This window comes from Spodoptera frugiperda, chromosome 8 (assembly GCF_023101765.2).
Source record: "Spodoptera frugiperda isolate SF20-4 chromosome 8, AGI-APGP_CSIRO_Sfru_2.0, whole genome shotgun sequence".
NCBI classification, from domain to species: Eukaryota; Metazoa; Arthropoda; class Insecta; order Lepidoptera; family Noctuidae; genus Spodoptera; species Spodoptera frugiperda.
In genome coordinates this window covers 9098185-9119518 of record NC_064219.1, presented here as the reverse complement: position 1 = coordinate 9119518, position 21334 = coordinate 9098185, and the positions used below count along the sequence as shown (strand labels likewise).

Below are 21334 nucleotides of genomic sequence, written 5' to 3'. Positions count from 1 at the left end.
GCTAGCTGATCCGACTATTAGTTTTGCGAACTATCCGCACTTTTATACACCAAATTTTCTGCATTTACAGGTTATATTATTTAGTAATATTTGTACAAAGAAACTTAAGGGCTAAATTCACGATGACAAACTTCTTACCAAGGCTCATACTCTAATGATTACCTACTTTTTCGAGATCATTGGGTAGCAGGACTAAAGGAAGCAATGAGATTGGTCACTGGCATTAATGTGGGACCTGCAAAACCGCCCCAGCGCCCTCTGAGCGAGGAGCAGAAATACAGAATTGCGAATCAACTTAGGTATATCAAAGAGCAAATAATGAATTATGAATTTATCGAATAATTGTTACTAGTGGTCGCCTAGTGGTCGAAATTCAACCATATACGATTATTAATTTACAATACCACTTAACATACGTTCAAGAATAATTTTTATTTAACTCAAACTCAAACAAACTCTTTTATAAAACTCTTTTCATATGAGACGTGAGAATATCATCGCAATGTCTATCGATTTTGACGTTTTGTCAAATACGATCAGATACTATGCATGTGTGTGTAATGTTTTATTTATTGATTTAATGTACTTTATAAGCATTATTTTTGAAAAATATTAGCGTCCTGCTCTTCTCCTACACATAAACTATAAGTGTACCAAATTTTATGCTCCTACGTCCGCGCAATTTTCGTAAAAAGCGGTCCAAAGTTTTTGCATCACGTATTAATATATAGATTGTTTATGTCATTATATTATTAGTCAATTTCTTTAATCGACTCAGGTCAATAAATAAGTGATTTATTTTTTAAATGTATTTTTGGTTGGTTTAGTATCAATAACATGAATTTCGAATACATTTTTGTTAATATTGATTTTTCGAGTCTTTTAGGGTTACAATTTAATCTATCTTTAATCCTCTTTTAGCATATGCTATTTTTGTTTCAAAAAAGTAACTGAAATACGTAGGTAAACTGAGGTATCTTTGGGTATCTTTATACTTATCTAGGTACTAGAAAGCACTTACAACCGAAAATAGACACTGCGCCTAAGAAAACAAAATATAAAGTGGATTGAAATAATTTCTTACCTACCATAAATGTATCAAGTGAAATAAAAAAAACAATCAAACAGTTAAAAAATATAATATATTATCAACAACAACATGATTTTATAATAAATGCTTGCTTTTCGAGAATAAACGTTACTTCCAAGGTTATAAGGTACATTTTCACTTGCTCAGTCCAAGAGTCCTCAGTTTCGAGTGAATCCTTTGCTTGGCTTCAGAAGAGAGAGGCTTCTGTGGAAGAGAAGGAGGTCCAACCTTGATGCCAGTAGCTATCTCCATACCAGCCTTCATTATGGGTACCCAGGGACCTTTAATAAAAAAGTGCCGTAGTTAAAAATTATATTTATTTAATTTTATTGTAACTTTCGTGAGACATACTAAATTAATTACAGTGAAACTTGGTTAAGTGGGACCTGGATAAGTGAGAAACCTCCACTACTGGAACTCATACTGAGGTCCCAACACATTAACACATGTATATTCACTGATTAATTTGTAAGTTTACTTTATTAGATTAGTTTATGATGGAACTAGCGTAACTTATTGTCAAAAGTTCCTAAACAAATAAAGAGAAAAAAAACACATTAACACTGAATTACCTCTATTAGTGGGAAAAAAAAACTCTTTATCTGGGATTAGATTTTTCGATTTATCATCATAGTTACCTCTATAACTGAGACAGCAAGTGAATTTTAAATGCATAAACCTCAGTAACTGAGATAACATCGTTTTGTTTGTTGACTAACTTATTCTTATTCATTTATAATGTGCACATAACACGTTGTTTTATTTAAGAATCGCACCTATTTATCTGAAATAATCTGTATTCTTACCTCTATTAATGGAACTCTCTGTAAATGAGACAAATATTTATTAATACCTGGTTATCTGAGACACTGGGTTAGTGGAATACCTCTATAAGTGATACCAATTTGCAGGTCCCTTGATGTCTCACTTAACAAGGTTTCACTGTATTATGTTATCGGCTTACTCACGTATTTGTTTGACGAGGAACTCGACTAGTTTCAAGCCATGCAAGAGGCTTATATTACTGACACACGCTGACAGTAGCAGCGTGACAATCGCCGCGTCGTGTGTCGCGGAATGCTGCTCATGAATATGAGCCTCTAGCATGGCTTGAAACTAGTCGAGTTCCTCGTCAAACAAATACGTGAGTAAGCCGATAACATAATAATTCATATATTTACTAGCTGACCCGGCAAACGTTGTTTTGCCATATAAACAATTTCTATGTACTTTCTAGTGCCGACAGAAAATAACTAACCTATTTTAAGTGTGTAAGGATGTGGTATATGCACGAAATAGGTGTGTAATGCTGTGAACGATAAGGGAATATAGAAATAACAAACGCCAAGCACTATATTTATTAATAATTCATCATAATTTATTTCTGTAATCTTATATATAAAATTCTCGTGTCACAAAGTTAGTCTCCAAACTCCTCCGAAACGGCTCGACCGATTCCTCTGAAATTTGGTAAGCATATTGAGTAGGTCTGAGAATCGGCTAACATCTATTTTTCACACCCCTAAATAATAAGGGTGGTCCACCCCTCAAATTTTTTTTTTCATTTTTTCGACAAAATTTTTTTTATTTATTTTTTTATGATACGATATTCAAAAATACATACAACCCTAAGTTTTTGTCCTTCTATCACCAACCCCTATTTTTTATTAATCATTTTAGTAATTTAATTAATTTTTAAAATTTTCCGCGCTTTTACTCTGGATACTCATTGGCGATAATCACAAAGATTCAATGACTGATGATATATTGCATCAACATCGTACACGATGCAACGATGTAACGATAACGTTCAGCGACGCTATGTACAATGAAGCATTGATTGCTATTGAAGATCTCTGCATTATAATTGCTAATTTATCACTCAGTCATTTCGGTATGAATTCGCCAGATCGAGCTACATCTGATTTAATGAATACGGAAATGAATCGTGAAATGCAGTACAACACTGTAGAAATGGCGGCGATTGTTACTCGCAATGTCCCATTAATGAATGAGGAACAAAAAATCATTTACGACCGCATTATGCTCGCAGTTTCAGCAGGACAAGGTGGATTCTTCTTTTTGGATGCACCAGGTGGAACTGGAAAAACATTCCTTATTTCGCTAATTCTTGCTGAAATACGATCAAATAATGGCATCGCATTGGCCGTTGCATCGTCAGGCATTGCTGCAACTTTATTGGATGGAGGCAGAACAGCTCATTCAATATTTAAACTGCCATTAAATATTCAAAATAACCCTGACGGAGTGTGCAACATAAAAAAACAATCGTCCATGGCCACCGTGCTGAAACAATGTAAAATTATCATCTGGGATGAATGTACTATGGCGCACAAACATTCACTTGAGGCGTTGAACAGGACGTTAAAAGATATCAAAAACAACGACAAACTATTTTTTGGCGGCACTCTGTTAGTCCTTTCAGGTGATTTCAGGCAAACACTTCCTGTCATTCCACGTTCAACATACGCTGATGAGATTAATGCTTGCTTAAAATCATCTACACTGTGGCGTAATGTTGAAAAAGTACAGCTGAAAGTAAATATGCGCGTTCAAATGCTTCAAGATCCATCCGCTGAAACATTCTCAAAACAACTTCTAGATATCGGTGATGGAAAAGTAACTATAGATGAGACTGGATGCGTAAAATTACCGACAGATTTTTGCACAATCGTTGACTCACAAGACACTCTCATTAATAAAATATTTCCCGATGTACACACACAGTACTTAAATCATGAGTGGCTTGCAGAAAGAGCAATTTTAGCGGCAAAAAATGTAGACGTTGACAATTTGAATCTAAAGATACAACAGTTATTGCCAGGGAACTTGGAATCATATAAATCTATTGACACAGTTTGCGATGCGAGCGAATCTGTAAATTTTCCGACAGAGTTTTTGAACTCACTGGATTTGCCAGGTGTGCCACCGCATAATTTACAATTAAAGGTTGGATCTCCGATTATCTTGCTTCGCAATTTGAACCCGCCACGGCTGTGCAACGGTACGCGATTGGTCATTCGAAAATTAATGAAGAACGTCATCGAAGCTAGCATTTTAAGTGGAAAGTTCCGAGGTGAAAACATATTAATACCACGGATTCCTATAATACCTACGGATGTGCCAATTCCATTAAAACGTGTTCAGTTTCCAGTTCGATTGGCATTTGCCATGACCATCAATAAATCCCAAGGCCAAACGATGTCGGTTTGTGGTTTAGATTTAAGCACGCCATGTTTTTCACACGGACAATTATACGTAGCATGCTCACGAGTGGGTAAACCATCAAGTTTGTTTGTGTTAGCTAAAGATGGGCTAACAAAAAATATTGTTCACGCTGTAGCATTAAGAGACTGATATTTTTTGATAGTGTTACCGTTCTTATCGAATAATGATACGTATATATATACTAGCTGACCCGGCAAACGTTGTTTTGCCATATAAACAATTTCTATGTACTTTCTAGTGCCGACAGAAAATAACTAACCTATTTTAAGTGTGTAAGGATGTGGTATATGCACGAAATAGGTGTGTAATGCTGTGAACGATAAGGGAATATAGAAATAACAAACGCCAAGCACTATATTTATTAATAATTCATCATAATTTATTTCTGTAATCTTATATATAAAATTCTCGTGTCACAAAGTTAGTCTCCAAACTCCTCCGAAACGGCTCGACCGATTCCTCTGAAATTTGGTAAGCATATTGAGTAGGTCTGAGAATCGGCTAACATCTATTTTTCACACCCCTAAATAATAAGGGTGGTCCACCCCTCAAATTTTTTTTTCATTTTTTCGACAAAATTTTTTTTATTTATTTTTTTATGATACGATATTCAAAAATACATACAACCCTAAGTTTTTGTCCTTCTATCACCAACCCCTATTTTTTATTAATCATTTTAGTAATTTAATTAATTTTTAAAATTTTCCGCGCTTTTACTCTGGATACTCATTGGCGATAATCACAAAGATTCAATGACTGATGATATATTGCATCAACATCGTACACGATGCAACGATGTAACGATAACGTTCAGCGACGCTATGTACAATGAAGCATTGATTGCTATTGAAGATCTCTGCATTATAATTGCTAATTTATCACTCAGTCATTTCGGTATGAATTCGCCAGATCGAGCTACATCTGATTTAATGAATACGGAAATGAATCGTGAAATGCAGTACAACACTGTAGAAATGGCGGCGATTGTTACTCGCAATGTCCCATTAATGAATGAGGAACAAAAAATCATTTACGACCGCATTATGCTCGCAGTTTCAGCAGGACAAGGTGGATTCTTCTTTTTGGATGCACCAGGTGGAACTGGAAAAACATTCCTTATTTCGCTAATTCTTGCTGAAATACGATCAAATAATGGCATCGCATTGGCCGTTGCATCGTCAGGCATTGCTGCAACTTTATTGGATGGAGGCAGAACAGCTCATTCAATATTTAAACTGCCATTAAATATTCAAAATAACCCTGACGGAGTGTGCAACATAAAAAAACAATCGTCCATGGCCACCGTGCTGAAACAATGTAAAATTATCATCTGGGATGAATGTACTATGGCGCACAAACATTCACTTGAGGCGTTGAACAGGACGTTAAAAGATATCAAAAACAACGACAAACTATTTTTTGGCGGCACTCTGTTAGTCCTTTCAGGTGATTTCAGGCAAACACTTCCTGTCATTCCACGTTCAACATACGCTGATGAGATTAATGCTTGCTTAAAATCATCTACACTGTGGCGTAATGTTGAAAAAGTACAGCTGAAAGTAAATATGCGCGTTCAAATGCTTCAAGATCCATCCGCTGAAACATTCTCAAAACAACTTCTAGATATCGGTGATGGAAAAGTAACTATAGATGAGACTGGATGCGTAAAATTACCGACAGATTTTTGCACAATCGTTGACTCACAAGACACTCTCATTAATAAAATATTTCCCGATGTACACACACAGTACTTAAATCATGAGTGGCTTGCAGAAAGAGCAATTTTAGCGGCAAAAAATGTAGACGTTGACAATTTGAATCTAAAGATACAACAGTTATTGCCAGGGAACTTGGAATCATATAAATCTATTGACACAGTTTGCGATGCGAGCGAATCTGTAAATTTTCCGACAGAGTTTTTGAACTCACTGGATTTGCCAGGTGTGCCACCGCATAATTTACAATTAAAGGTTGGATCTCCGATTATCTTGCTTCGCAATTTGAACCCGCCACGGCTGTGCAACGGTACGCGATTGGTCATTCGAAAATTAATGAAGAACGTCATCGAAGCTAGCATTTTAAGTGGAAAGTTCCGAGGTGAAAACATATTAATACCACGGATTCCTATAATACCTACGGATGTGCCAATTCCATTAAAACGTGTTCAGTTTCCAGTTCGATTGGCATTTGCCATGACCATCAATAAATCCCAAGGCCAAACGATGTCGGTTTGTGGTTTAGATTTAAGCACGCCATGTTTTTCACACGGACAATTATACGTAGCATGCTCACGAGTGGGTAAACCATCAAGTTTGTTTGTGTTAGCTAAAGATGGGCTAACAAAAAATATTGTTCACGCTGTAGCATTAAGAGACTGATATTTTTTGATAGTGTTACCGTTCTTATCGAATAATGATACGTATATATATATTACAGAAATAAATTATGATGAATTATTAATAAATATAGTGCTTGGCGTTTGTTATTTCTATATTCCCTTATCGTTCACAGCATTACACACCTATTTCGTGCATATACCACATCCTTACACACTTAAAATAGGTTAGTTATTTTCTGTCGGCACTAGAAAGTACATAGAAATTGTTTATATGGCAAAACAACGTTTGCCGGGTCAGCTAGTATATATATACGTATCATTATTCGATAAGAACGGTAACACTATCAAAAAATATCAGTCTCTTAATGCTACAGCGTGAACAATATTTTTTGTTAGCCCATCTTTAGCTAACACAAACAAACTTGATGGTTTACCCACTCGTGAGCATGCTACGTATAATTGTCCGTGTGAAAAACATGGCGTGCTTAAATCTAAACCACAAACCGACATCGTTTGGCCTTGGGATTTATTGATGGTCATGGCAAATGCCAATCGAACTGGAAACTGAACACGTTTTAATGGAATTGGCACATCCGTAGGTATTATAGGAATCCGTGGTATTAATATGTTTTCACCTCGGAACTTTCCACTTAAAATGCTAGCTTCGATGACGTTCTTCATTAATTTTCGAATGACCAATCGCGTACCGTTGCACAGCCGTGGCGGGTTCAAATTGCGAAGCAAGATAATCGGAGATCCAACCTTTAATTGTAAATTATGCGGTGGCACACCTGGCAAATCCAGTGAGTTCAAAAACTCTGTCGGAAAATTTACAGATTCGCTCGCATCGCAAACTGTGTCAATAGATTTATATGATTCCAAGTTCCCTGGCAATAACTGTTGTATCTTTAGATTCAAATTGTCAACGTCTACATTTTTTGCCGCTAAAATTGCTCTTTCTGCAAGCCACTCATGATTTAAGTACTGTGTGTGTACATCGGGAAATATTTTATTAATGAGAGTGTCTTGTGAGTCAACGATTGTGCAAAAATCTGTCGGTAATTTTACGCATCCAGTCTCATCTATAGTTACTTTTCCATCACCGATATCTAGAAGTTGTTTTGAGAATGTTTCAGCGGATGGATCTTGAAGCATTTGAACGCGCATATTTACTTTCAGCTGTACTTTTTCAACATTACGCCACAGTGTAGATGATTTTAAGCAAGCATTAATCTCATCAGCGTATGTTGAACGTGGAATGACAGGAAGTGTTTGCCTGAAATCACCTGAAAGGACTAACAGAGTGCCGCCAAAAAATAGTTTGTCGTTGTTTTTGATATCTTTTAACGTCCTGTTCAACGCCTCAAGTGAATGTTTGTGCGCCATAGTACATTCATCCCAGATGATAATTTTACATTGTTTCAGCACGGTGGCCATGGACGATTGTTTTTTTATGTTGCACACTCCGTCAGGGTTATTTTGAATATTTAATGGCAGTTTAAATATTGAATGAGCTGTTCTGCCTCCATCCAATAAAGTTGCAGCAATGCCTGACGATGCAACGGCCAATGCGATGCCATTATTTGATCGTATTTCAGCAAGAATTAGCGAAATAAGGAATGTTTTTCCAGTTCCACCTGGTGCATCCAAAAAGAAGAATCCACCTTGTCCTGCTGAAACTGCGAGCATAATGCGGTCGTAAATGATTTTTTGTTCCTCATTCATTAATGGGACATTGCGAGTAACAATCGCCGCCATTTCTACAGTGTTGTACTGCATTTCACGATTCATTTCCGTATTCATTAAATCAGATGTAGCTCGATCTGGCGAATTCATACCGAAATGACTGAGTGATAAATTAGCAATTATAATGCAGAGATCTTCAATAGCAATCAATGCTTCATTGTACATAGCGTCGCTGAACGTTATCGTTACATCGTTGCATCGTGTACGATGTTGATGCAATATATCATCAGTCATTGAATCTTTGTGATTATCGCCAATGAGTATCCAGAGTAAAAGCGCGGAAAATTTTAAAAATTAATTAAATTACTAAAATGATTAATAAAAAATAGGGGTTGGTGATAGAAGGACAAAAACTTAGGGTTGTATGTATTTTTGAATATCGTATCATAAAAAAATAAATAAAAAAAATTTTGTCGAAAAAATGAAAAAAAAAATTTGAGGGGTGGACCACCCTTATTATTTAGGGGTGTGAAAAATAGATGTTAGCCGATTCTCAGACCTACTCAATATGCTTACCAAATTTCAGAGGAATCGGTCGAGCCGTTTCGGAGGAGTTTGGAGACTAACTTTGTGACACGAGAATTTTATATATAAGATTTACTTACAGGTCGAATTTAGTATAGAAGATGAGTCAAAGGATTTTTAACCCTTTAAGCGCCCAGTTAAACATCAATTATGGTACCCTACTACGCGGCTATAAATCGAATATATCGGTACTTAGGTACATTAAAAAAATCTTATACAGTAAATAAGAAATTAAGGAGCAATCGTGTGAATAGAACGAAAAATCTTGCATGCATGACACGGAAATATGTCACATACATGCGTCAATTTTTGTCTGTCTGCCTGTCAATTTGTTATGGCTAATCTCTGAAATAACTGAACCGATTTTGACAGGACTTTTATTGACAGGTAGCTAATTAGTAACTAACGTACTAACTAAATGTAGTAAGGAGTAACTTAGGATACCTTTATTTTACTAATGGTCAAATACTCAAACGTCACTCAATTTTAAGACACTCTCAAATATAATTCTGTCCCTACAAATTCTTTGTAAATGATAGAGATAGCACGAGATTTAAGTACAACTTAAATTTGAGTAGCGTTTCAGTATTCGGGCGTACGACATTCTATGCGGATGAAGTCAAGGGCAACAGCTAGTATTGTAATAATAAGTTACCTTCAACAGTGTGAGCTTCAATAGCTAAGCTAAGCTTTTCCTGCAAAGCCCTGGCTTTGGCTACATCGTTCTTCTCGACGGCTTCTAAGATTTCCTGCGCCAGTTTCGGGAACAGGTTGAAACTTGTTCCGATGCTGGATTTGATTCCCAAGAGCGCTGCTGGTGCTATGAGCTGTAAAACGTCAAAACAAACTTTAATTGTTAGCAGGTTTTATTTAAATAATCATCGGTATTTAAATATTTATACTTAAAGAAAATTCCAGTAATTAGAGTAAGAAGACTTAAAGCGACACTAGTGCCATCTATGCATCTATTGAGCGTAAAAAAGGAAACTCTTATTGATCTATAGTAAGTAATAGTAAGTTAGATCACCTACGGTATCACACCAGGGTAGCAGGAGTTGAATCGGCGTGGTTTTTAGTCAATAAGAGTCTGACTCCCCAGATTATAAGTAATCATTTGCTGATTTCCCATCCCCAAAAAAGGTCACTTACCGTATCAGCTCCGAGGAACATTTCCTGGCCATCCTTCAGGGCTCTGAGGACTTGAGCACCTTCGCTGAGGTCGTTAGAGGTGAACTTAATGCCCTTGAAGTTAGGGATACTCGCTGTAGCTGCTGTTACGAAGGCTGGCATATTGACTGAGGAAGATTAAAGGAACATCTTGGTCGTAAAAGAAGTAAAAAGGAATCTCATACGGTGCTTTTCCACCAAAGATGTGCTATGCTACGTTGCTGTGGATGCGTTTGGCTTCTACCAATCATATTCATTGGCACGGGTGGAAACAGACTCAGCTAACCTATGTTTTTTTTTTATAGAAAGATGCGTGCTATGGATGCGTGCTATGGATGTGTGCTATAGATGTGTGCTATGGATGGTTTTTCTACTATCATTTTCCTTGCACAGCTACTATTAGTTCTTCATTGTTAAACCAATCAAGGCTCTACATTTCCCCTTCCATGTTTTATTTTCGCAAAAATGTAACTTATCTGTTGTATCTAAAGTCCTTTTATCGAGGAGCAAAATTCTCTACCATTATGTGCTTAGCGCCCAAGTTAAACAAAAATGCTTTGCAAACAAAATGAAACTGTATCACTCAATACTTAAGGTTAATTTCACTGCACAAATACTCACTTTCAACCTTGCTCATACTGGGTATATGGTAGTACAATACTGGCAGTTTGGGAGCAGCCTTAGCGACTTGAGATACGTAGAACACCAGGTCATCGACTGTGGCTGGTTTGAAGTACAGTTCAGGGAGGGTGAGCAAGGAGTCCGCTCCGACATCTTGACAGTAACGGGCCTGGGAGAAAAATAAAAGCAAACTTGTAAATACTTTTATGCCATATGTCATGCTGCTATAGAAGTAACTGAAGTACACTAGTCTTGCCGTGTCTATTGCCCAAATACTCAAACGCTACTCAATTTTAAGACGCTCTCAAATGTAGTTCTGTCACTATCAATTCTTTATAAAATGACAGAGATAGCACAACTTAAAATTGAGTAACGTTTGAGTACTTGAGCGTATGTCAGTTAACTGTCGGATTTTGCAGACAGCATAAGCTGCAGAGCTTAATCGTCCCGCTAGAGATGTAATCAATCTAATACATTTTGACTTTTTATCGTTTAACATTACTTTATTTACTGTAAACCAATTTAGAACATGTTCACTGTGGGGCCACATTATTTAATGCTTTATGCAGACAAAAATGTACCTACATAAGGTCATCGGCAGTTTCAACCAGATCAACAAAGTCATGACATGCATTTTCGATCAATTCTGGCAAAAACACCGTCGAATCAACATCAACTGCTACAATATTACGTGACATGGGCGAACCCACTTGTAATATCACTAACAAATTATTTAAACAACTTAAATAATACATATTTATCTCAAGTGCATGATAACGTTGAGTAGATACATGCCTAATATTTACAATAACAATATTTCATGATAATAGCATAATGTATTTATCAAATGACATTATGTAAGAATTTAATAGGTATATCTACTTTTTGTGTTGCTATTATCGTTCGTAGGTGATTATATTGAATATTGAATGTGCCTTTCAAATCTTTCTTTTGTTTTTCGTTTCAATTTAGTACATAGGGGTCAGTAAAAAGAATCACATAGTTAGTTACTTGAAGAATATCATAGGTAAAACAACAAAATGATCCGGAGCTGCGGACTACCTAGCGGATTTACTGGGGCTCCGGCTCGAAAAGCAGGTGTAGGAACGGGTTGGTTTTTAGTCAGTAAGAGTCTGACACTCTCTCTCGCCTCGCCTAGGGCGGGAGAAGTCATTAGAAGATATTCCCCCTTTTAAAAATTCCCCCCTATAAAAAAAAGGTACAAGTTGGAAGTAACATAAGACAGCAGCGATCGACGTATCGCAGCGACATTATTGTTTTCTATGTATTTTTATAAAATGACCTCCGTGGTTAGCGACACGAAGCTAGCGACGCGTCGTCGAGCGGCATTTAAAATCAAGTCCCATTGCCATAGGGGAAGCCTTTTAGCAAATACCAGTGCCGGTGTAAGGGCAACTGATACCCTGGGCGAAAATATTGTGGCGCCCACTTGAGGGAAGCAATATCAAGTGTTAGTCTTTTGTGGATCCCATCGGCGGCGGCATCGGTGCCCCCAGAATTAGTCGCCCTGGGCCATCGGCCCATCACGCCCCCCCCCTAACGCCGGCACTGGCAAATACATAGGTACTGAGCACCGTTAATCGGATCAGATTGTGCTACTAATTTTTGAAGACCGAAAATACTACGCTTTGTCCGACTTGGGGATCCTTTACTCAGTAGTAACGGTGTACCTAGTGACCACTACAGCGAAATAATCAATCAATTTTGGTAATTATAATTTTTATCTAGATAAGTAGGTAGATATTAGTTATATCAACGATTAAAAATCTACTCTATACAAATATTGATAGTAGGCAATTTCGATTTCTGTATTAGTAAAAAAATAAGTGGGTATTCCGATTTTCGTAATTTTTATAATAGAACACTAATTTTAAAATCGTAACCGATCTATGGTAGTATGGACGTCAAACTTAGAGAAAAATAACTAAAAAATAATAAGAATTGATATGTTCAGCAGTGGACGTCTCTCGGCTGATGATGATGATGAATAAGAATTGATACAAATATACGACACTGCACATACGACATTAAAGCACCCACTGTAATACCCCTAAAAAAATAACAAACAATGTTCTTGACACCAAAAAACGCATACAAAAAATGTTACTAGTGAATATCTTAATTAAAGTTACAATTGTGTAACTCACCAGTTCAGTAACATCAGCCAATGGCGCTCCACCAACTTGCACCTGTATGTGGAGACCAGTAGTCTTGGCGGCTACGACCCAAGCATCAACGACTTTCTTCCTGTCTGCTACTGATAGAGACATATGCTCGCCTGTTGTGCCTCCCACTGAACAACCAAAGAGTTTTGTTATACTATTAAATCTTCATAATAAACAAAAAAAAAACGTTATTTTTTTTAATTTGTTACACTCATAAGTTTTCATCCCAAAGAAAACGTTATTTTTTTTTAAATTCATAGCATAGGAGATTTGGTTACCAATCAAGAAAGAAAAATGGCAGAGAGGTATAAATTGTATGCCTAACAAGTACCTATTATATTTGTTGGATATCAACAGTTTATGATAATCTGCTGTTGGATCGTCATGTTTGGCAGGGGGCTTGGTCAATACCAATTAGCAAATTATCACATTCAACCTTCCAAAACACTCCCATATTAAATTAAAAATCCACCACATAATTTTTTTTTTTTTTGTATGAAGGTACATTTTTCTAAAAAAAACTTAGTCCTTACCCAAAACGGATTTAATCCCTGAATCAGCCAAGAACTTGGCGTAAGCTGGAATGACTCCATAGTTTATGGTGTGATCGTCATTGAGTGGAGTGAAGACCGGGGGCATTAGACCACGAGCAGTGAAGTTCACCTAAATAGAAGAAAATAAAACATTACCTTTTAAAATAAATAAACATTTTGTTTGTCATAGTCATAAGTCACTAAGGTACAAAAAATATATTAATTTGATTATTTTCAATGGTACTTAGATTTTTAACAAATTATAATTTACCTTAAAAATCATTCTATCCACTGTTAAAAAATGTATCAAAATGTGTATAGTAGTTTTTGAGTTCAATACGAACGTACAGGCGCGAAGAAACTGTTTTTTTAATGTAGGTATCTCTTTCAATTAGGAATATTTAATCAGAAATTGAGCCGAATTTAGAACACAAAATGTTTTGTAATGAAGGTAGGTCGGTACTTACCATTTTTGGTTTATATTTATTTAATTTAAATTAATTAACTTATTAAAACACCGCTCCGCTGGCCGGACAGACGAGCAATGAAATATTATTTCGAAACTACTCTCGTCATCTGAATGTATTTGATTCTTATCTAATTACATAGCAAACAGTTCGGTCAATTGTTTACAATTTTCTTATCACCTCATCATTATCATAAATTCTCAAAGTTCCATTCCTTTTCCCGCGTCTCCCGCAAAGCACTAAATGTCAGTGACAGGTGGTATATGCCTGCCTCTTTCTTTCTAACGTAAAACGTATCTAGCCATCCTGCTGTCATTTGGTGTTATTATTTTGCGGAACTGGAACGCAACCGGACAGTGTCTATATTTTAAATTAAATAGAAAGTTGAATCACTATAATTGCATTTATTACCATATTATTTATTGTATATTTCACACAATTTACGATGTATTGCAAAATAATTTAAAGGGGTTTGAGTAACTTTGTATGGACTTGTGGCGTCATTTTTTTTTCAGCGGCCACCAATAATTTTCATGTTACATTGTTCTGCTGTGTTCATTACACATATATGTTCAATTATTTTTATCCTAAGTTATATCAAAGCTGAGATATTTGAGTTTGAAGAATTTAAAAATGTAGTCTCTATAAATACTTCAAATACCGTCCTGTGTGAACAAATCTTAGTTATTGTATATTATTAGATTATTAGAAGATTGATATTAGTTATTGGCTTTACTGTTTCTCGACCTCTCGTCTGTTAATGTGACGTTAGTATTGGGCCCTAGGAAATAATAAAAACACAGTATTATACCTTATTGCATTTATTACATGATTTTTAAAAACACATTTACATATTAACTTTCTTCGTCCATTTCGTTCTCAATGTCATGTCGAATAATGGTATCTAAAAATTGTGCCGGCGGAGTCAGATTATTTTGATATCTGCCCCATCCCATGTACCATATAATGGACATTATATGCGAACAGCAGCCTGTCAAATTATACGATCTACGACGAGTGCCGCCAACACGATTTAAGCTGCGTCGGCAATAGATACAAAATGCAACGTTATTTTTTTTTTTTTATGCTGGGTCAGTCAATGAAACGTCCAATGAAATGCCAAGTCGTTATAATTATCCACAAGTCCACGAGAGATTAGAAGCGTAAAAAGTAACACACAACAGTAAGGGACGAGCTGTTACTGTTACTGTTACTGTTACTAAACACCATCGGCCCATAGATAAAAGATATTGGGGGTCCGTTCGATTCATCTACGTCACTGTATTTGAATTATTTTATTTAGCATTCCTAAAAAAATATGGCAGACACCCAAAAGAGTGCAATAACATTTAATAACTTCTTCGATTTCAATGACCAATATAAAACCAAATATCTCAGTTCCGATATGGTTTAGAGAAATATGGCCATAATAGCTTTTGATTGCTGTATTCTGTTCTTTCATAATATTTAAGTTTCATTACTGGCCGCTCAACTTCAAAATGACGCCAACTTTACCCAAACCCCTTTGTAAACCGAACAACTGAACGATTATATTGTATAAAATGTGACCACACTAATAAAATCTTTTCATTATAAATAAGTCTTGATTGTAATTTTGTACTAATATTTCGTAATTAAATAGAAGAAAAGCTTAAGAAAATTATTTTTTAAATTAAAAATCTATCATAAAGATTAAAATATTCCATTATCATATTTTTATAGCGAATATAATGACATTTAACATTTTAATGCTGCATAAGAAAGAGATGGCTTGATTTATGGAAATGAGAAAAAGAGACAGCACTTTCCATGAATGAAAAGGTAATCAATCAATCACAACACCAATTTTTCTGAATTATTATTTATTGTGAAGTGCTTTATTTTTCGTCAAAATTAGTAAAATACATGAAAATGAATACGATAACAAGTGAATTGAGTATGCACGATTTGAATGTGAGGTTTTTTGAGATAATGCAAAATGAAAATAATGCGGAAGCTGCAGCCAATTATATCTTCGAAGCTGTTTGCGACGATGTGACCCTAGGATTTGCTTTCGAGTTCCACCATGGGCTGAAGACTGGCTTGACTGAATTGATGGAAGGTGAGAAAGAAGAAGAGGAGCCTTACAAAATAGTGAGCACACCAGAATGTGATGTCTTTGGTTTCTCAATGATGAAGAAGACACCTGATTCCAACTGTTCCTGTCCAAACTGTGAAAGACCGGTTTCAGCTACAAGATTTGCTCCTCATCTAGAAAAATGCATGGGTAAGTCGACTTTAAACCACCTTTAACTTGCACATGGTCTTATGACTCAGATTTAACAATGTAATCTCAAAAACTTCCTTGTATTTCGCTCATATTATTGTCTGTCATCTCACAATAATAACCCAGCATCATTTTACTTCTATAATTGTCCCTTTTAATAACTACTGTACATCCAATACTGAAAGAAATAGCTATAACAATAGTAGGAACATTAACTTTGCCATTCTCATCTCATCTTTGTCTTATAATCTTACCTCTTTTCTCCAAACCTTATTAGTTCAGAGGCAGAATAAAGAAAAAAAATAACACATGTTCATGAGTTGCATAAATACTAGTTTCACCAATGTTATAATGATTTAATCCTTCTTCATATTTGCTTAAACTTAACCTCTATTCATCCTTTCTCTTTGTTAAATCAATGTCAATGTTTTTATTTTGATATTTTATTATCAATTACAGATTGTAACATCTGCATAGTTATGTAATTTAAGTTGTGTAGTCTGTATAGTAACTTGAAAACTAGCAACTCATCAACCAAGCATTACATTTACAAAATATTGATTTATTTCATAATCAAACTTACCTTAAGATTTGGGATCAAACCTCCTTTGCTGAGCTTGTTTTGGCAACTGTTACATTGAGATGCTGAGCGAACATGTTTTCACCATTTAAGATGTAGTAAAAATTTGGTAATTTGGTGATGAATGAGCTTTGAATTGGTGATTGTAAATGCAACTGAAAATCATGAATATTGATTCACACCAAGAAAAGAGCAAAGATCACACTTTGACCTTTCTAAATTCTCTGAAATTATTGTACTTAGCTCAAGTAGTAAATTGCAAATGATATTAGTAGTATATGAAAAGTATAGGTTCCTGCAGTTTCAGAGATTGGAAAGTAATTGGGCCTCTAGTAACCTCACTCACATAATAAAACACAATGGAAGTGTTGTTACACGTCAGTTTTCTGTGAGACCGTGGTCTCACTCCGGTTTTTTAGCCGGCCCATTCATTCGGAAGCATGGCGTTCCAACAGCAATAATTTAATTTTGTAATCTTGTTCCTAGGTATGGGCCGCAACAGTTCACGCATAGCTTCCCGTCGTATCGCTTCGAACAGCCGCGAGCCGACCTCATACGCGGGACTACTCAGCGATGATGAAGATGACGTTGACTGGTCCGGAGGTTCCATGCAGAACGAGCGACGGAAACGCAGGATTAAGAATAACAACAATAGGAAACCTAATAAAGTGCATAAGTATGTAGATTTTACTGGTACTTTACCTATCTTTTTTTATTTTAGAATACTTTTTAAGATATTTTTTCCTCTATTTCTATAGTTAGTTAGGTGATTCTTCAAAAAAAAAGCCAATAGTTTGATGGTGTCATTATCCTCAACCAAAAGTTAACAATTCTGCCGATTCAAACACAAAATTTGGTTTCAATAGCTGTGACACTGGTCTTAAACAATCCAATAAAAATAAGAATAATAATAAGCTATTACGATGCTTAATAACGCGGGAGACTAATGATTTGTTAAATATTTTTGAAAAATCACCCAGTTATAAATGTGTAAGCGAGAGGCAACTTAAATAAGTATTAGTTCTTATTATACATAATAAAAGTACATATATTGTTATTATGCTGATACAGGGTGTATATTTAGACTATAAACTTAATATGTGCCTTCAGTAAGGTAATTAATAATAATTTCAATCTAATAGTCATAACTGTTGTTTGTTTCAAACGTCTAATGCCCTGGCTGGCTACAGTATTCATGGTACGTTCATAATGTTCCGAGAGTCAGCTTTTAGAAGAAAAAAAAAACAAAATATAGTTACTTACGCATTTTATTTTATACAAACTAGCTAGCACTTGCATGCTTTTTCAAAATACAATATACAGTACATATAATAATGTCACATGTGTTCGGTAAGTGTGTTTGTGCATACAGGGACATTTTTGTAATCATTTGTAACTATGTCTATATGTGTATATGCTTTTAAAGTGACGTCAATGGGAGAAACAGGCCCAGTACCCTTAGTACAAGTTTGCTTTGCGATTAAAGTAATCGAAACGAGAGCGTGTCTCTCTGATTGGCCGGCTCGAATAAACCAACCAATCAGATTCGATTATTTTAAACGTACAGCAAACTCATACTAAGGGTACTGGTCATCAGGTATTGCACATGAAATATTAATCCGCAATGCACAAGCATAATTCATTATTTATTCAAACAAGCTTCCCCAATAAATATCAAGAGATATTCTTTTGTAATAGAATTGAAAACCAATTGAAGATTTGGTTAGCTTTATGTACAGAAGGCTTAGTACGAGTTTGTTTTACGTTCAACGAGATCGAAACGAGAGCGCGTTCGGCGCTGTTATTGGTTGGTTCATTCGTGCCGGCCAATCAGAGCGCCGAACGCGTTCTCGTTTCGTTTTCGTTCAACGTAAATTAAAGTCGTACTAAGGGTATATAGAAGGGCTCGTGTACTATGTATTATTATGTTGACAGGCACAACAACGGGACGCAGAACTCGGACTCGAACGACGGCGCCACATACGAAACGATGAGTGCCAACGAGAAGAAGAATTTGCTGCAGCAAATCTGCGGCGTCGTTTCCGAGCACACTAAGAAATTATGCACTAGGTAATTATTTATTTTTTTATTGGGATAACTCCGACACAACCTCCTAAACCGCTGCGACTCCTGTAAGCCAGGATCTACAGTAGATACAACCATGAAAACACCGGGACACTCAAGTCTATCGCTTCCCAGGAACATGAATAAATGTCTTGGATCCTGAAACGATATAAATCAGAAGATATTGTTAGAGGAGAAGAAAAAGAAAGAAAACACTAGGTTACTTCCCCTACTATTTAGGATTTTTCGTCAATTTCAAGTTTGGATATAGGAGATATTTTTACAAGTCGCTCCTCCATATAAAATCGCTCCTATGATTCACTTGTCTATTTTTAATACACACGCAAAAAATAGGGGTGTTATACTTTAAAAAATAACTTACTTCTCACAGATATTAATCATGCAATTGAAATTAGATTATATTGCTCTTGACCTACCAAGCTTCACTGACGGACAGACAGACTATTATTTATTTCAATATTAGGTGACATTTCAAAAATACCTATTTATGGTTTACTTGGAATAAATGATTTGGGTTTGAATTTCTACTCTATAGTGTGAATATCTTTCTTGAGCTCATGAAACGTGAAAATAAACGTTACAGATCCACACGCTGCCCGCAACACACCGAAGAACAACGGCGCGCCCTCCGCAACAGTGTTCTAGAACCTTCCACTCCAGAGTCTCAGACTATGGGCCTCACCGCTGAGGAGGCTGGCTCCCCTCCCGACTCCAGCCCCTCATCCTCCTGCTCCTCATCCAGCCGCAAAAGGGACCGCCACCGCGCCCAACCAAAAACCAAAAGCAAGAGGGAAAGGAATATATCACCTAACACAAGGGACTAAGGACTGATTTCGCTTATGTGGTAAGAATATCGCTGGATACGGTAGAAAATAGATACTATAATAATTTAGCTTGCTCCCAAATGGGGTGATGTGACTATGTATAGCATGTGTTCGCTTTTTTAGCTATGAAACAGTTCCATTTTGTATGAGAAAATTTCCTTTGACCGACGGCCATAGATTATTTTATTTGAATAGACAATTACAGGTGTGTAATTAGTTCCTGTATACATAGGTTCTAGGATTAAGTTAGATGTGACAATAATGACGAGAATATTTCATATTTGATTCTTTTGTGACGTTAAGACAGTTTGCTTCAATCATGCATAGCACTTAAGAAACATACATACATTGCAAGTTAAAGGTAAGCGTCCACAGGCCCGCATCGTACGCATCGCTCGCACCGGATTTTAGTTTGTCTTGTTTAGAAACTCATACAACTGCGTCCTCTGATCCGCATCGTACGGACCGCATCATCGGCAATGCCTACATGCGATGCGTACTGATGACGTCATACGGAATGCGTTCGATGCGGCCTGTGGACGCTTACCTTAAATAAAAGAAAACATTAGGGCCGTTCCCTTAACTTGGAGAGTTTAGAAAACCATTTTTCTTTTTATCAAACATTGCTAATGATAAAGATAAACAAATTGTAATAAAATACACTTTTTTATTCAAACTGCATTCAAAAATGAACTGTCTGTACTTTACACATGATTGACAATTACTTGCTTTTACAATTACGTATGGCGGTCAAAGGAAGGTATAAATATAATCAATTTGACGGTGCATATAAATAAACATTAGTTTTTACTACGCTAATGTATAGACGCTAGCTCATTAAACTACCCCGGGTCTGTTAATTTTGTTCAATTTTTAACCTTATCATCAATAGTAAGTTCTAATATTTCATAAAGAGTGGTAAATTCGTTCACCTTTCAAAAACTTACCTTTTGCGAGCAAAATCGCATACTAGAATTTTTTCCCGTGTCGTGGTTGCGTTTACAGACGAACCATTTCATAAACATATTACACCCAGACCAGAAACAATAATTTGTGGATCACACAAAAAGTTTGTCTGTAGTCTAATGAGCTAGCATTTTAGAATTTATTCATAGATAAAAAGAAAAGAAATGAATTTGATGTCCTAATATTTAAGAACTATTATAGACACTATTTGACATAATCATACATTATGAAATATCGATAATACGGTTTATTATTGACTGCACTGCAATGTGCAAAAATTGTAAGACATCTTCATTCGAGAAAATAATAAATTATTACTATTAGGGGTTATTAACAACCTCGCATGACTCATGACTGGCATCATCGTCATCTGCGCAGGGCTCTGACTCTTGAAACCAATCTCAATTTCAATGCAATATCAATCCAATATAATCACAATAATTATTCAATGTCAAAACTATACAACTCCTATCAATAGCATTCAGAAATAAGGAATATAAAGCCAAACTCAATACCTTCCTTTTGTTCATTTAATATCCACGCAATGCGGATGCAACAGCCGCTAGTGCAACCTCAAAAGTACAATATTTCACAATATCAATGTTGATCGATCAGAATTGGATTCAAGAGTAAGCCTCCAGATCTTAATGATTAATTAGGCGTCATTAAGTAAAAAAATATTCTCTATTGT

General features: G+C 35.9%; 2 protein-coding genes across 5 annotated transcripts; one reads left to right on the top strand and one right to left on the bottom strand.

Moving 5' to 3' along the window:
- Positions 1-1123: 1123 nt before the first annotated feature.
- Positions 1124-14137, bottom strand: LOC118275853 (N-acetylneuraminate lyase). 4 transcript variants are annotated; one of them, XM_050695243.1, is made up of 8 exons: positions 13923-14137; positions 13456-13585; positions 12905-13050; positions 10737-10905; positions 10098-10243; positions 9604-9775; positions 1897-1914; positions 1124-1371 (listed from the first exon to the last, which is right to left on the bottom strand). In XM_050695243.1, the coding sequence occupies exons 1-8, from the start codon at positions 13923-13925 to the stop codon at positions 1226-1228; spliced, it is 930 nt and encodes a 309-aa protein (XP_050551200.1). In that variant the 5' UTR covers positions 13926-14137; the 3' UTR covers positions 1124-1225. The 4 variants fall into 4 exon arrangements, with proteins under 4 accessions (XP_050551200.1, XP_050551199.1, XP_050551201.1 ...); XM_050695242.1 differs by lacking the exon at positions 13923-14137 and adding an exon at positions 13727-13861; XM_050695244.1 differs by lacking the exon at positions 1897-1914 and having other exon boundaries at positions 13923-14132.
- Positions 14138-15697: 1560 nt separating this feature from the next.
- Positions 15698-21123, top strand: LOC118275712 (SAGA-associated factor 11 homolog). The gene is made up of 4 exons (XM_035593775.2): positions 15698-16188; positions 17255-17444; positions 18704-18838; positions 19437-21123. Exons 1-4 carry the CDS (start codon positions 15828-15830, stop codon positions 19675-19677), a joined length of 927 nt encoding a protein of 308 aa, XP_035449668.2. The 5' UTR covers positions 15698-15827; the 3' UTR covers positions 19678-21123.
- The last annotated feature ends 211 nt before the right edge of the window (positions 21124-21334 follow it).

Excerpts from the sequence above, each read along its gene's own strand:
- LOC118275712 (XM_035593775.2), top strand. The coding sequence starts at position 15,828 with ATGAAAATGAATACGATAACAAGTGAATTGAGTATGCACGATTTGAAT. Across the intron at positions 16,189-17,254 it reads TCATCTAGAAAAATGCATGG|GTATGGGCCGCAACAGTTCA; the intron begins GTAAGTCGACTT and ends TCTTGTTCCTAG. Across the intron at positions 17,445-18,703 it reads AAACCTAATAAAGTGCATAA|GCACAACAACGGGACGCAGA; the intron begins GTATGTAGATTT and ends TTATGTTGACAG.
- LOC118275853 (XM_050695242.1), bottom strand. Across the intron at positions 13,051-13,455 it reads AGGGATTAAATCCGTTTTGG|TGGGAGGCACAACAGGCGAG; the intron begins GTAAGGACTAAG and ends TTGGTTGTTCAG. Across the intron at positions 10,244-10,736 it reads CAGTATGAGCAAGGTTGAAA|TCAATATGCCAGCCTTCGTA; the intron begins GTGAGTATTTGT and ends AATCTTCCTCAG.